Genomic DNA, 13864 nt, shown 5'->3' on the forward strand with positions numbered 1-13864 from the left:
GAAATTTGAATATCTCCTAAATTCTACTGGTATTTGGCAGTGTCCAAACACTGAAGGCAGGCTTACAAAAGCAGCCTACAGCATCAAATGTTACTGCACTGTCCCGGTTCCTATTTGATTTATAGCACCACCCCACATGCAACACAGATAGCTCCAGCAGAGCTGCTGACTGGGAGAAGTCTCCATACCAGGTTAAATCTGTTATTTCCAGATTTTTGGGGGGGGGGGGGCGAGGGTGGTAGGGTGAAATGGTAGCAGGAATGTTAAAGCAAGGGAGAGTTTTGGTACCAAAACTTTTGGAAATGGCCCTGTATGGGTACGAGGCAAGGCTGGCATGAGGTCAGGTCCTGTAAGTTACAAAGTTTGAATGGGTAATAGTCCAGGACAAACATGTGGTTCACCTGAAAGCTGTAACCCAGCAAAACATACCTGGCCCAGCAGAACAGCCAGAAGGCCTGTCAGAAACAGCAGGTGCTTCACATTCTTCCCCCAACCCACCCCAGCTCCATCTAGCATCAAGGAAACCTCCAGAGTCCACAATGGATGCAGGCTTGATACCATTGCCACTGGAAGTAGAGGAGGGGAATTTTTGAAGATACTCCAGACAGAAGAAGATGGGCGATGAGCCATGGTCCAGTTTGTGTCATCTGTGTCAAAATTCAAGTCAGAGGAACTGAACCTGAGACACAAATATTGCAAGCAAAAGACCAGGCCTACAGAATTAGGAATGGGAGGAGGACTGTATGATTGGAATCGGGTAGACCCGATTAACTGAGGTTCTTGATTGGCCCAGGTTAGCAATCCCAATCAGGAAAGGCCTGGCTGGAAAAAATATACAGGTGATTAGAATCTCCTTAGTTGCGGACTGACCAACCACAGTACTTTACTGCGCACTAGTAAGTAAAGGGTGACTTGGTGATGGGTTCAGGCCTCTGTGCAGTTATTTCAAATGCCTAACCTAAGTCTTTGCTTTTCATATGCAACATCACACCTGTTTCCTTCAAACCACTTAGAACACATGTTCCTGCATTCTGGAATTGTACTTGCAATAGAATAATCTCCTAGGACTGTACTCCCTCCTTCCACCCAGCACCAACGTGCCCACCCCCCACCCAAACTCCTCATGCATTGTTTTGTTTTGCACATGCGTGTTCTTCCCAACTCCAATAATTAACCTTGTTAAATAACAGTGCTGAAAAATATCTGAAATGAAGTGAGGAATAAAAAGACACTAAGAATTCCCAATGGCTTGAACCTACATTCCACAGTACTTTTTAAAAGTGGCCCTAGAAATAGTGGAAACATTTGCACTCATCTTCTGATATCCTTCAGAATTTAGAGCCGTTCCTATATGTTAAAATGTAGCTGATGTAACATTACTATCCTTAAAAAAAGGAGGTAGACACTTAACAGGGTATTATAAACCTGAGAATCTGACATTGGAAATGGGGAAGATGGAAGATCAAGGATTTTAAAGCAGGGTGCTTGGAAACAGTGGTAGGAACAGATATTGCCAGCATGAACTTACAAAAGGGACATCATGCTTGACAGGTCTACTGACATTCTTGGAGTTGCTCAGGGAAGCCAGTTGATATGCTTTATTGGGATTTGTGTTTTATTAGATTGCATGGGATTGGGGGTTCTACGTTAAAATGGATTAGCAGACAGGAGGCAAAAAGTAGGAATAAGTCTGTCTTTGTCTGAATAGCAGGCAGTAACTAGTATTAGGACCCTAGCTATTCACAATATGTTAAACTAAACACAATATCTCAATTTGCAAATGAGACTAAGCCGTGTAAAAGGGTTTACTGTGAGAAGGATGCGGAGATATTGCAGTGTGGTTTGGATAGGCAGAATGAGTAGGCAAATGTATGGCAGATACAGTATATTGCAGCAAAATAGGAATGCCGATTATCTAATTTGGTTCCAAAGGGAGGGGAATGCTCAATGAGACCTGGATGTATTTGTGCACCAGTCTTTGAATGTAAGCACTCAGGTGCAGCAGACTGCAAAGAAGGCAAACTTTACGTTGGCGAGTGATAATGGGAACTGCAGATGCTGGAGAATCCAAGATAACAAAGTGTGGAGCTGGATGAACACAGCAGGCCAAGCAGCATCTCAGGAGCACAAAAGCTGACGTTTCAGGCCTAGACCCTTCATCAGAGAGGGGGATGGGGAGAGGGAACTGGAATAAAGAGGGAGAGAGAGGGAGGTGGACCGAAGATGGAGAGAAAACAAGACAGGTAGAGAGTATAGGTGGGGAGGTAGGGAAGGGATAGGTCAGTCCAGGGAAGATGGACAGGTCAAGGAGGCGGGATGAGGTGGTAGGTAGGAAATGGAGGTGCAGCTTGAGGTGGGAGGAAGGGATGGTTGAGAGGAAGAACAGGTTAGGGAAGCAGAGACAGCCTGGGCTGGTTTTGGGATGCGCTGGGGGAAGGGGAGATTTTGAAGCTGGTGAAGTCCACATTGATACCATTAGGCTGCAGGGTTCCCAGGCGGAATATGAGTTGCTGTTCCTGCAACCTTCGGGTGGCATCATTGTGGCACTGCAGGAGGCCCATGATGGACATGTCGTCTGAGGAATGGGAGGGGGAGTTGAAATGGTTCGTGACTGGGAGGTGCAGTTGTTTGTTGCGAACCGCGCGAAGGTGTTCTGCAAACTTTACATTGGCCTTCAGTCAGAGGACTCAAGTACAGGAATAAGGATGTTTTGCTGCAATTATATTGAGCATTTGTGGGGCTACAGCTATAATCTTATTTTGGTCTCCTTATTTGAAGAAGTATGTTTTTAACTAGAGAGGGAGGGCCGCAAAGGTTGACCACATTGATTCTTGGGATGGCAGGGCTGATTTTTGGGGAGAGATTGAGTCAGTTAGAATGGTATTTACTGCAGTTTAGAGTGATGTGGGTGAGCTCATAGAAACGCATAAAATTCTATAAGAGCTAGATACGTGAGGTGCAAAAAGGATGCAACCAATGGTGCAGAAGCCCAGATCCAGGGATCGTAGTTTAAGGATAACAGGTAAATCTTTTGGAACAAGATGAAGAGAAATTGCTTCACCAAAAGAGTGTGGCATTCGCTATCACAGAAAGTGGTTGAGGCCAAAACATTTCGTGGTTTCAAGAAGGAGGTGGAATAGATCCAGTGGTGCGGGGGGTTGGTCAAGGGGGATTAAATTCAATACACCTCCTCCTCAGCAACAGCGTCTTCCCCTTTGGGTAAGGGAAACGCGCGCTGGCTGCGTTACCAGGCGCCGCTGCCAGAGGGAGGTCTGGAGCCAGAGAGGAGGCTCTGGGTGGTCTCGTTTGAAGCAGGGAGGAGCGTGGCAGCGCCCTCTGCGTCCCGGAGCAGAAGGTTGGGAGTCCGGACTGAAAGCGGGGAACGTGATTACGTCAGGGAGGACGCCGTCACGCCAGCCGCCGGTGTCCCGGGATTGCCGGAAGACGCCGTGCGAGCCGGTGATGGGCAGGCGGCGCGTGCTGGAGTCTTGGGGATTGCAGCAGTCGCTCACCGCTCGTTTTGCTGCGGAGTCAAGTTTATTCGTGCAAACCTCCTGCTATTGTAAACTACGGGCGGATGGGCTTGTCCTATGGACGTGGGCTTCCACTTCCTCCTAGCCCAGTGTCTTATTGCTGACCGAAGAGCATGTGCCATGGGGAACTGCTGGACTCAGTGCTCTCGGTTGTTTCGGAAGGAGGCCAACAGGATCCAGCGAGGTGGAGGGTGAGTCTTTAAATCGTTGTTCACAATGCAGCTCAGTCAACTGTTGTGTTTTAACCTTGCAGCATTACGGCTTTAAAATGAACGGGCAACTATCCTGTGCAATATGGTCGTTCAATGGTTAAGTTGTTTCCAGCATGCCTCTTAATTGGTTTGTTTGTTCTGGCTGTCAGGCACGGATAGGTGTGCTTTACTTCAGACTACTTATTTCTTTATTTGAAAATACAGTTTTTATAGTCTTGTCAAGGTGGTCCTTGTGTTTGTGGTGCTGAAACTTTGCCATGTCATGCAGGGAGAGTGCGACTTGCTCGACAACCTCTCCCATTATTTAAATAAAGCTATTTCACTGCACAATGATGTCACTTTTCACAGCAAGTATCTCCTCATCACTCACTTTAGGAAATTTATATGAATAAAAGTATAGAAGGGTGCCACTTGTAACTTTTGGACTTTAGATCAAATAAGTTTTAAAAATAAACAAAATGCTCCTGTTGTGTCCCTTGGTGGTTGTGAAATCATGGAGTGAATGACTGAAATACTTCTACTATTCAAAAAAATCTTGCGCACGTTCAGGGAGATGTTCTGTTATTTGTCATGCTGTGTTCAAGAGAATACAATGACACCTTTTTTGCCAGTGCAGTTAGCAGTTGAAAAACATTTCAAATGTTAAGTTTCTGTGTGGTCTGCAGTTTGTTTTTGTAGGGATGGGATAGAGCTCAAAACATTCTTTGCAAAATGCACACTTTGTCCTATCAGTAGTAGAGGGTGCATTTAGTTCCTACACTTTGTGGTAGGAACTGAAGTCTAATTTAGTCCTATTTCTTTGATTTTAGTTTATTTGTCCCATATTAGTTTAGGCCTAATTGTTTCTTTCCCACACCCTTATCCCCCCCAAAAATCTGAGTTTTTAAGAACTAAGTTTAAATGATCAGACATCCAATATTAAAAATTCATTCAAAATTGTGTATTAAAATGTGACACATTGTGATTTTGGGCAGCTCAAGTGCTTTCTGGACAATGTCATCACAGTAACTTCATTCATTGTAGCAATGACATAACATTTGCACATCATTTCATTAAAAAATCATCAATCCATTAAATGCACTTTTGATCTCTCTAGATAATTTGTTCAGTTAAATGTTGCGATGGCCGGAGAATGGAAGGAATCTGGTCGAATATTTCATTGCGGTCTCTTTTCTTCTGTGCTATGCATATCAACCACACGTTGATTTAGCACAGATTAGGCTGAGAATAAACTGCATTTTGTACTACTATAGCTTCCTGAAGGATGATCAGAACTGTAACATTTCACTTCTCACATAAATAACTTTTTCAAAGATTAGCTTATTATGGCAAGATTAGCTTATTATACCAACTGATTATGTAGTTGGTACAGATGCAGTTGAACGTTTAAATGTTAATCTACAGAATAATCTATACTAGACTTGAATCCAAATCCCTGAAGTGATTGCTGAATCAATTGCAAATGTTTTAATGTAACAGGTTATAGGATAAGAAATAAGAGCTGGTGTAGGCCTCTTGGCTCTTTAAACTTATTCTACTTTCTGACATATCTCCATTTGCCTTAATTTGTGAAAATCAATGCACAGCCTTGAATATGTTCAATGAGCTTGTGGTAATGGATTGAAAAGTTTAGTTGAAGAAATTAATACTTACCTCAGTACTAAATAGCCACCCTGTTATTCAGAGTATGTGATTTTGTGTTGTAGATTCCAAAGTCAAGCAATAATTTTCTTAGCATCTACTCTGTCAAGTGCCCTAAGGATTTTATTATTCAATGTCATTTTTCCAGACTCTGGTTATATTTGGCCTTTATACCCCATCTGTCTTTTCCAGACCATCCCCTCGTCCCAGGACTCTTTGATGTTAGTAATTCATAGTTGTTTCCCTGGAGGGAATGCAATGCCTCTCATTAGATAAGGAGACCAAAACTGTACCCAGTACTCCAAATGTAGACTCACCAATATATGTACGATTGCAGTAAGTTGGCCTTCCTGTTGAGCTGCATTCCCTTTGTAATTAAAACTAACATACCATTTGCATTTTGTAGTTGATTACTATAGTTGCGTGTTAATTTTCAATGTGAATACAGAGACACCCAAATTCCTTTTGAATGTGAACATTTTGCGGTTTCTCCCCATTCAAAATTCATAGGGGCACACTATACAACATGGGATGAGATAAGCTGTGTTGGAAATGTAACAAGCAGAGTACTTGTTTAAAAAAAAAGTGACATTGATTTAGTCTCTGGGGGCAAGTGCTTAGTCCTTGCTTTCTAAGCTTTTGTCAATTTTAACCAAATCTGTATAAAGTTGATGCATTTTTTGAAACTGCGGATGCAACAAAAAAATTACAATGCGTTATAAATTTGGCCAAATAAAAGGCTAGTTAGATTTAACACCATTAAACTTAAAGTATGATACAATGGTTGGGAAAAAAAGTACATGAATGCAATGAGTTTTTTATTGAGGATGAGGGAGTTTATTTCAATGATTTGAAAAAAAGGTGCTTCTTCAAATGTAAACTAGTTTCAAAATAAACTCTTATCGCCCTCAGTGCCCTCTAACCTACTAATCTAATTGCTTGTCCTCTTGGACTGAGTCTAATCTTCAATTATTTTAAAGCCCCCACTTGAATCTCCTTGAAGCCTGCACTTTGAAATTGCAGCATTACCTTTTAACTATCATGGTAACAAAGGGTCGCTAAGTTTCGGTATTGATCAAGTAATCGTCCTTTGAATTTTCTGTGGCATTTTCAACCTCCAGAATGTGAGGTCTTCAAAACTGGACACAGTATTTCAAGTGTACCCCGAGCAAGGTGTTAAAACAGGTAGGCCACAGCTAGGATGTAATCATATTGAGAGTACATCCAGTGCTGCCATTAATGGTTTATATTGTGCACGATTTGCTAGTTACACTGCATGGTATATTCTGGATTGTCACTCAGTTGCTTGCTGAACAATTTAGAGGGAGCATTGACCCTGGCACCTTGTGTACTTTTACAATTTTCTGGCAACAGTGTTGATGGACTTTCAATCATTCGATGATGCAGCTTTTGGATCCTTTTCCTAAACAGCAACTTTGAGCATATTTACACTCTACTGGGGTGATGCACTGGAACTTAAAGCCTGCTATTCCTGGTGTCTTCACATAAGTTAAAGATACTGAAAAATACACAATTCTCCAATTTGCTTGTCTCTTAGACCCAGGTTGATACAAAGCATGGACTAGGTTTCTGTATTTAACAGTAATTATTAAACAATTGAGAAACAAGTATGAACTGTAAACATAAAATCTACAAGTTAAAATTTTAACACCCTTAAAAACACTCCCTTTATGTATGCAGAGGAAAACTACAGTAAAACGTATATCAAGCCTGAAGACTACGGCAGCTGGAAAGGGGAAATAGACTGGCAATCTGTGACTTTTAATGAATAAGTTTGCTTCCGGTAAACAAGTGAAAGTACCTGGAGGAGGAGAACCAGGAAGCAGTGTTCTGATCAGCCATAGGATCACTCAGCAAACAGAAATCACGGAATGATCTTCCGAGGCTTTCCTCCACCCATAACACCCGTTATTTTCCTGTGTCTTCCTCCGCATGCATAAAGGGAGTGTTGGAGGATTGTGGAATATTACAAATCCAAGCTGTTTGGTTACCTGGGAGCCAGTCACCCAGTTGATGGCAGGCAGAAGGCCTTTCTCAGTTGTTTGATAACTGGTCACTGACCCACAATCGGCTTTTTACCACTTGCTAAAATTCCAATTGTGTACATTGACTAAAGCTCATGTGCAAACCAGGTTTCCACTGGTGTTTGAATAAACATCTGTGTAAACGTTATTTTGAATGAATGTTAGGTTACTCCTTTTTAAAAAGAACCACAGTCCTTCAACCATCCTCAGTTTATAAAACTGTTTTTGTCATTTCAGCCCACAAACGAACAAGTAAAAACATAGTCTTTACATGCATCCATCCATTTAAAACAAAACAAAACACCATTTCAAAAACACACTTCATGACAAAATGAGATACTAAACAAAATACAAGATTTGCATCTCAGTTTTCCCTCCCCCGTATATATTCTTAGCAGATCCTAAACCTTTAACACGTTCCAATGTTTTACACCCAACAATGTTTACATTAAATGGTTGAAATAAGATTTCATTGAATAGTCTCATTTTCTAAGTTTTGAACTTTTTAACGAAGGCTAATGGATTATGATCAGTATAAATTTATTTCCTTGTTCGTGTATCGTATGTAGATTCCAAAGTATTGAAGAACCAACAACAATTCCAAATTAATGATAATAAAGTGTGAAGCTGGATGAACACAGCAGGCCAAGCAGCATCTCAGGAGCACAAAAGATGACGTTTCGGGCCTAGACCCTTCATCAGAGAGGGGTTGGGGTGAGGCTTCTGGAATAAATAGGGAGAGAGGGGGAGGCGGACCGAAGATGGAGAGAAAAGAAGATAGGTGGAGAGGAGAGTATAGGTGGGGAGGTAGGGAGGGGATAGGTCAGTCCAGGGAAGACAGACAGGTCATGGAGGTGGGATGAGGTTAGTAGGTAGGAGATGGAGGTGCGGCTTGGGGTGGGAGGAAGGGATGGGTGAGAGGAAGAACAGGTTAGGGAGGCAGAGACAGGCTGGACTGGTTTTGGGATGCACTGGGTGGAGGGGATGAGCTGGGCTGGTTGTGTGGTGCAGTGGGGGGAGGGGACGAACTGGGCTGGTTTTGGGATGCGGTGGGGGAAGGGGAGATTTTGAAACTGGAGAAGTCCACGTTGATACCATTGGGCTACAGGGTTCCCAGGCGGAATATGAGTTGCTGTTCCTGCAACCTTCGGGTGGCATCATTGTGGCACTGCAGGAGGCCCATGATGGACATGTCATCTAAAGAATGGGAGGGGGAGTGGAAAAATTGTTTCTTTCTACGTCAGCCAACTACATCTGACAGAGGTTTAGTTTCTTCTAGAAGTATCCCACAGGCTTTTCTAGTCCCATTTCATGCCGTAGCAACACTGCACCTACCCACAAGTCACTCGCATCAATCCCTATTTTGAGAGATCCAGAAAAATTAGTGACAGGCAACACTGGCTGATTTATGAGGATCGTATTCAGCTTCTCAAAGACTGCTTGGCATTCTGATCATATCACTTCTGCATGGTTCTTGTAACAAATTTAATAAAGGTGTAGTTTTCATGCTAAAATTGTTCACGTTTCTAGTAAAATCCATAAATTTCTAAAAATCTCATTTTTTTTCATTCAGTATATAACTGGGGATTTCTACAGGAGCCTTCATTTTCACTGCCCTTGATAACGTTATTTCTTGTCCTGTGGCATTTCCTGGGTAAGTTTCTCTTGAACGTCACCACCTTCTGAGTGAAAAGCTTTTTCCCTCACACGCACACACCACCACCTCACCCTTCTCCCCCAAACCTCCTGCCCCTCACCTTAAACCTATGCTCCGTCATGGCCGATCTTTCAACTAAGGAGATCTTAGATAATCTAAGATCATCAGATGCCATTTCTGCCCAGTTCTGAGGAAAGGTCACTGGACCTGAAGCATTAACTCTGCTTTTCCCTTCACAGATGCTGCCAGACCTGTTGAGCTTTTCCAGCAACTTTGTTTTTGTTTCATCTAATGAAACAACTGCTCCTTGTCTGTGCCCCTCATAATCTTGTACACATCAACTAGATCACCCAGTGCAGTCGTCTCTTTTCTGTAACATGCTGACCAAAACTGCACACAGTACTCTAGCTGTCCCGATATTTCCATGTTAGCTAGTTAAGCTGTAGGAGATTCACTTTGAGAACTGTGTGCCTCTCCTTTCACCTCACTCTTATTGTCTTGTCTCTTTCATCTCCCACAACTCTTACCACCCAACCACACTTGTTCCTCCTCATCCTCTTTCCTGCAGTGGTACATTTGCAGCATGTTCATGTGCTATAACTGATTTTTCTTCCTACAATCAAGAGTATTTATTGGATAAGAGGACTAATAAAGCAGTTTAACTACTTAGTGTGAACCTTGAATTTTGCTTTGAGGTTCATGTTACAGAGGCAACAATATCAGTCCTTTGCCTCTGACTTGAAACATTCTTATCATTGAACGTTTATCTGCCCGTTCTTGGTTGTGAAACATAGCATACAAATAACACAAGAGGATTTCTGTGGGTCTTTCTAGAAACATGGACGTGCCAAACACTTCTTGAACAATCTGAACTCTTAAGTAGAATTTCAGCTATCCCACCGTCTGATTGCAGCATTATTGTGACCTCTAGTGATGGATTTTTTTTAAACCAATGCTCTGGTCACTACTTGTGATGGGGGAAAAAAACTCCTGTATGAAAAATGAGATGTTATTCCTCAGGCTTTTGTTGTTCGTTATTAGAACATTATAGCAGCCCCAGGACGGATGTCAGCATGACAGCAAGGTAGCTTATTGAAATGGCAAGGGGCTGGAAGGTTGGTGTCGTTTCTACAGACAGAACAGAGATGGCCTGCATTTGGTCTCTCCATTGTAAAGGAGACTGCATTGTGAGCAACAAATGGCATAGACTTTATAGACTGCAACCTAACATAATATCTTGTTGAGTTGTCTGGGCATCCCAGACGGCGCTCCCTCTAATCTTCGTACCAGCTACATGGATCTTTGAAGCCCATGCGTGGCAGCAATGGAAATCAATGCTCCAGTCAGTGTGCTGATGACAATTGCCATGTTCTTTACTGCTCACGAGTTATTATTAAAGTATAATTGTCGCTTTAGTGAGTGCAGAAACAATTTTGCATCTATCCTGTGGGTCAGATAGAGTCTTAGTTAACCATCTGCATCAGAAAGCTGTCACCTCCAAAGGTGCAGTGTTCTCTCAGCACTGTATTGATGTGTCAATCTAGATTATGTCCAAGTCTGTAGAGCACGACCTGAACCTACAACCCTCTTGACTGAGAGTACTGCACCTGAGTCAAAACTGACATCTTGGTAATTGCGTTATGTGAAGCTAGTGGAGAGACTAAGTACTACAATACATTGATCATCATGATATATCCCAAGGCGCAATACAAAACACAGTATGGCACTGAGCCACAGAAGGCAATAAATAAGTTGGATGACTAAAATCTTGGTCAAATAGTTGGGCTTTAAGGAGTGTTTGAAAAGAATAAGGTAGAAAGACACCACAGTGACAGTATGGAATTCTCATGCTTGGGGCCAAGGTAACTGAACTATGATCTGAAATTTTAATGCTTATCAATACAAGTGTTTTCTGTTGACCCTGGGGACCTGCGCTATTCCTACTTTGGCCTTGTCTGCATTTATAATGTATCTCTGCCATACTAAAATATCCTAAAGTGCTTCAGAATGGCACAGTTACACAAAAGTTAACAGTAAGCAAAAGGAAAGCATTCAGCAGTTTCTTGTATGAGGAGAAAGGTGAAGAGGTTTGGGGGTGAGTTTCCATATGAAATGTCCCAGGCAGCTGTGGGCATGATTCCCACTGGTAGACTGAAAATTGGAGGGATGAAGCGATTGTAGATTCTTTAGACCTGGGGTGGGCTACGGAGCAGAATGAGGCCCTGTGAAGAGTTGGAATTGAGCCTTGGGGGTCAGGAGCCAATGTAGGTCAAATGAGTGCAGGAGCAGTGAGACTTTTTTTTGGTTGACAAGACGGCAAGTGGCTATGGTAAAACACACTCTTACTCTGATCGCAAAGAAGCTTTTTTGAGAGCCTGCATAGTGAGAATTAGTGGTAGCACAGGAAACATTACATTCCACCCGCACACCAAAAGAAACAGTACAAATAATAATCAATGTAAATCATTAGAAATTAAGCTCCGTATTTGTGAATTTGAGCAATATTTACAACCTCATCGACTGCAAGTACACGCTTAGCGTGTTAAGGAAAAGGATGAAGCATGTGCACACTTGTTAAGACCAGAGGCAGCTCTGTTATGAGGAGAAATGTTGATTGGCTTTGGCTGAGGGTTGAAAATGAGGACGGAGTGGAGGAATAGTAAATGAATTCTGCAGTAATCTGTGTTTGAAATGAGACCGATTTATTGGCACCTGAAAATAGAGAATGGGTAAAAGTGACTGGTGGTGGGGCAAAAGGAGAAACAAATAACATCAGAGATGAAACGGTGTGAAGCTGGATGAACACAGCAGGCCGAGCAGGAAAGCTGACGTTTCGGGTCGAGACCCTTCTTCAGAAAAATCTCTAACAAAATAACATCGGCTCATTTCAGTAACACGGTTTGCAACAGGTGGTGATTGAAAATTTCTAGCTCATGATCTAATGTGTGAAAACTTAACTTAGTAAATTTACTCTTAGTCTAAAAATTGGACATGCAAAATTGATGTTACGAGTGTGAGTTGTTGATAAGGAAGTGCAAGATTTTGTAACATGTGTAAAAAAAAGTTACTAGCTTCACTTGCACTACATTCTTCCACACACCTTGAATTCTGCACCTTTTGTAATAATATTCCATACAATCTGTGATCAGTCTTTTACATGTCCATTAGTTTAAAGCAATAGCTGAGATTTATTTGGCATCTTTAACACGAGAAAGCTTGTGAAGTCACTGAAGCGTTACCATGTAAATAAAATGTGATATAAAAATCCAAAGCCCGCATTCAAGAGAATTGAGTCTGAAGGTGCACAATGTATGGAAACTGGGTATAGGACACGAATGTAGTGTTGGGCAAACAGATCAGTGGACTACTATGATGAGACCAACGCCAAGGGGTTATTTGAGAATGAAAATTGTGGTTGTTTGATCAGGCATACGAGATCAACTAGATAAGAATAATAGCTAGAGGACCATAATGAAACTATTGAGTGTGTGGGAAGATAACTGCCTATGCCATTTAGAATGAGCTGGGCAAGACAGCTTGTGCGGGAGTAGAAAAACGGATGATGATATTATAGAAGTCTCATGTTTCCAATGTTAATGAAGTGGAACACTAAGCCTTCAAGTGAGGTTCCATAATATAATTGCGGAGGAAATTTCATGCTGGATGGTACAAAACCTCTACAGGACGAGGAGGAAATGGCTGCAAGGAGTACTGAACCATTCTTGGGCATGTTGATGCTGAACATTTTGTTTAACAAATGACTTGCACAATACCTGTCTTCTGATATTAGGTTCGGTGCCTGAAAAGTAATCCCGTACATGTTCTTGGTTAATGGGGATGATAGACCTGTCCAAAGCAGAATTTGTCTGGAATTTTCTTTTTTAAAATGAACTGAAGGAAATGGGAGTTTCATATCCATGCCATTTGATGTGTTGTTAGAGAGTAATCAAAATGATGTGTAAATCATGTCCCTTGTACTAGTTGTAAGGAAGGATAGGCTGGAAGGGGAAGTGCAGCTAGCTCTAAATTGTCTAAGTCATCTGAGGCATTTCTGTTTACAGTTGGGCTATAAATCCTTGTACAAGTGGGAATTCTGTTCCTTCGGTTTCCAGCCCTGCAGACGTGTGCTGGAAAAGTGCAAGTCCTTATGGTGTTCCACTTGATCTACTGCACACCATTAAAACCTGGGTACTGACAGTCAGACAGAGTTATGAAAGGTACAACATGGAACTGATATGAGAGACAATGAGATGGTTGCAAAATACAAATAATTCGAGTCATTGAGTTGGACAGCACGGGAACAGAACATTCAGTCCAACTCCTCCACGCTGACCAGATATCCTAAACTGTTCTAGTCCTACTTAGCATTTTGCCAATATCCCTCTAAACGCTTCCTATTCATGCATCCATCCAGATGCCTTTTAAATGTTGTAACTGTATCCGCCTCCACTACTTTCTCTGACAGTCAATTCCATACATGCACCACCCTCTGTTTAAAAAAATTGCCTCTCAGGTCCCTTTTAAATCTTTCCCCTTAAACCTATGCTGCCTAGATTCGACTCCCCTACCCTAGGAACAAGACCTTGGCTATTCACTGTATCCATGCCCTCTGAGGTTATTCCTCAGCCTCCACTCCAGGGACAGAAAAGTCCCAGACTATTCATCCCTTCCATACAGCTCAAGCCCTCCAATCCCGGCAACATCTTTTTAAATATTTTCTGAACCTTTTCAAGTTTAATAACTAGTAGTTCAATTCCAGGACCATGTTATTGATTA

The 13864-nt window shown here is 42.1% G+C and overlaps 1 protein-coding gene across 3 annotated transcripts in view; it reads left to right on the top strand.

The window, feature by feature from the left end:
* The first annotated feature begins 3408 nt into the window (after nt 1–3408).
* Nucleotides 3409–13864, top strand: part of ap1ar (adaptor related protein complex 1 associated regulatory protein) — a 91931-nt gene continuing 81475 nt past the window's right edge. For 2 of the 3 annotated variants that reach the window (XM_048535052.2, XM_048535044.2), the window contains exon 1: nt 3409–3724. In XM_048535052.2, the coding sequence (XP_048391009.1) occupies nt 3591–3724 (134 nt within the window). In that variant the 5' untranslated portion in view covers nt 3409–3590. The remainder of the gene's footprint in view (nt 3725–13864) is intronic. The other variant, XM_048535036.2, reaches the window with a different exon arrangement.

This window comes from Stegostoma tigrinum, chromosome 1 (assembly GCF_030684315.1).
Source record: "Stegostoma tigrinum isolate sSteTig4 chromosome 1, sSteTig4.hap1, whole genome shotgun sequence".
NCBI lineage: Eukaryota > Metazoa > Chordata > Chondrichthyes > Orectolobiformes > Stegostomatidae > Stegostoma > Stegostoma tigrinum.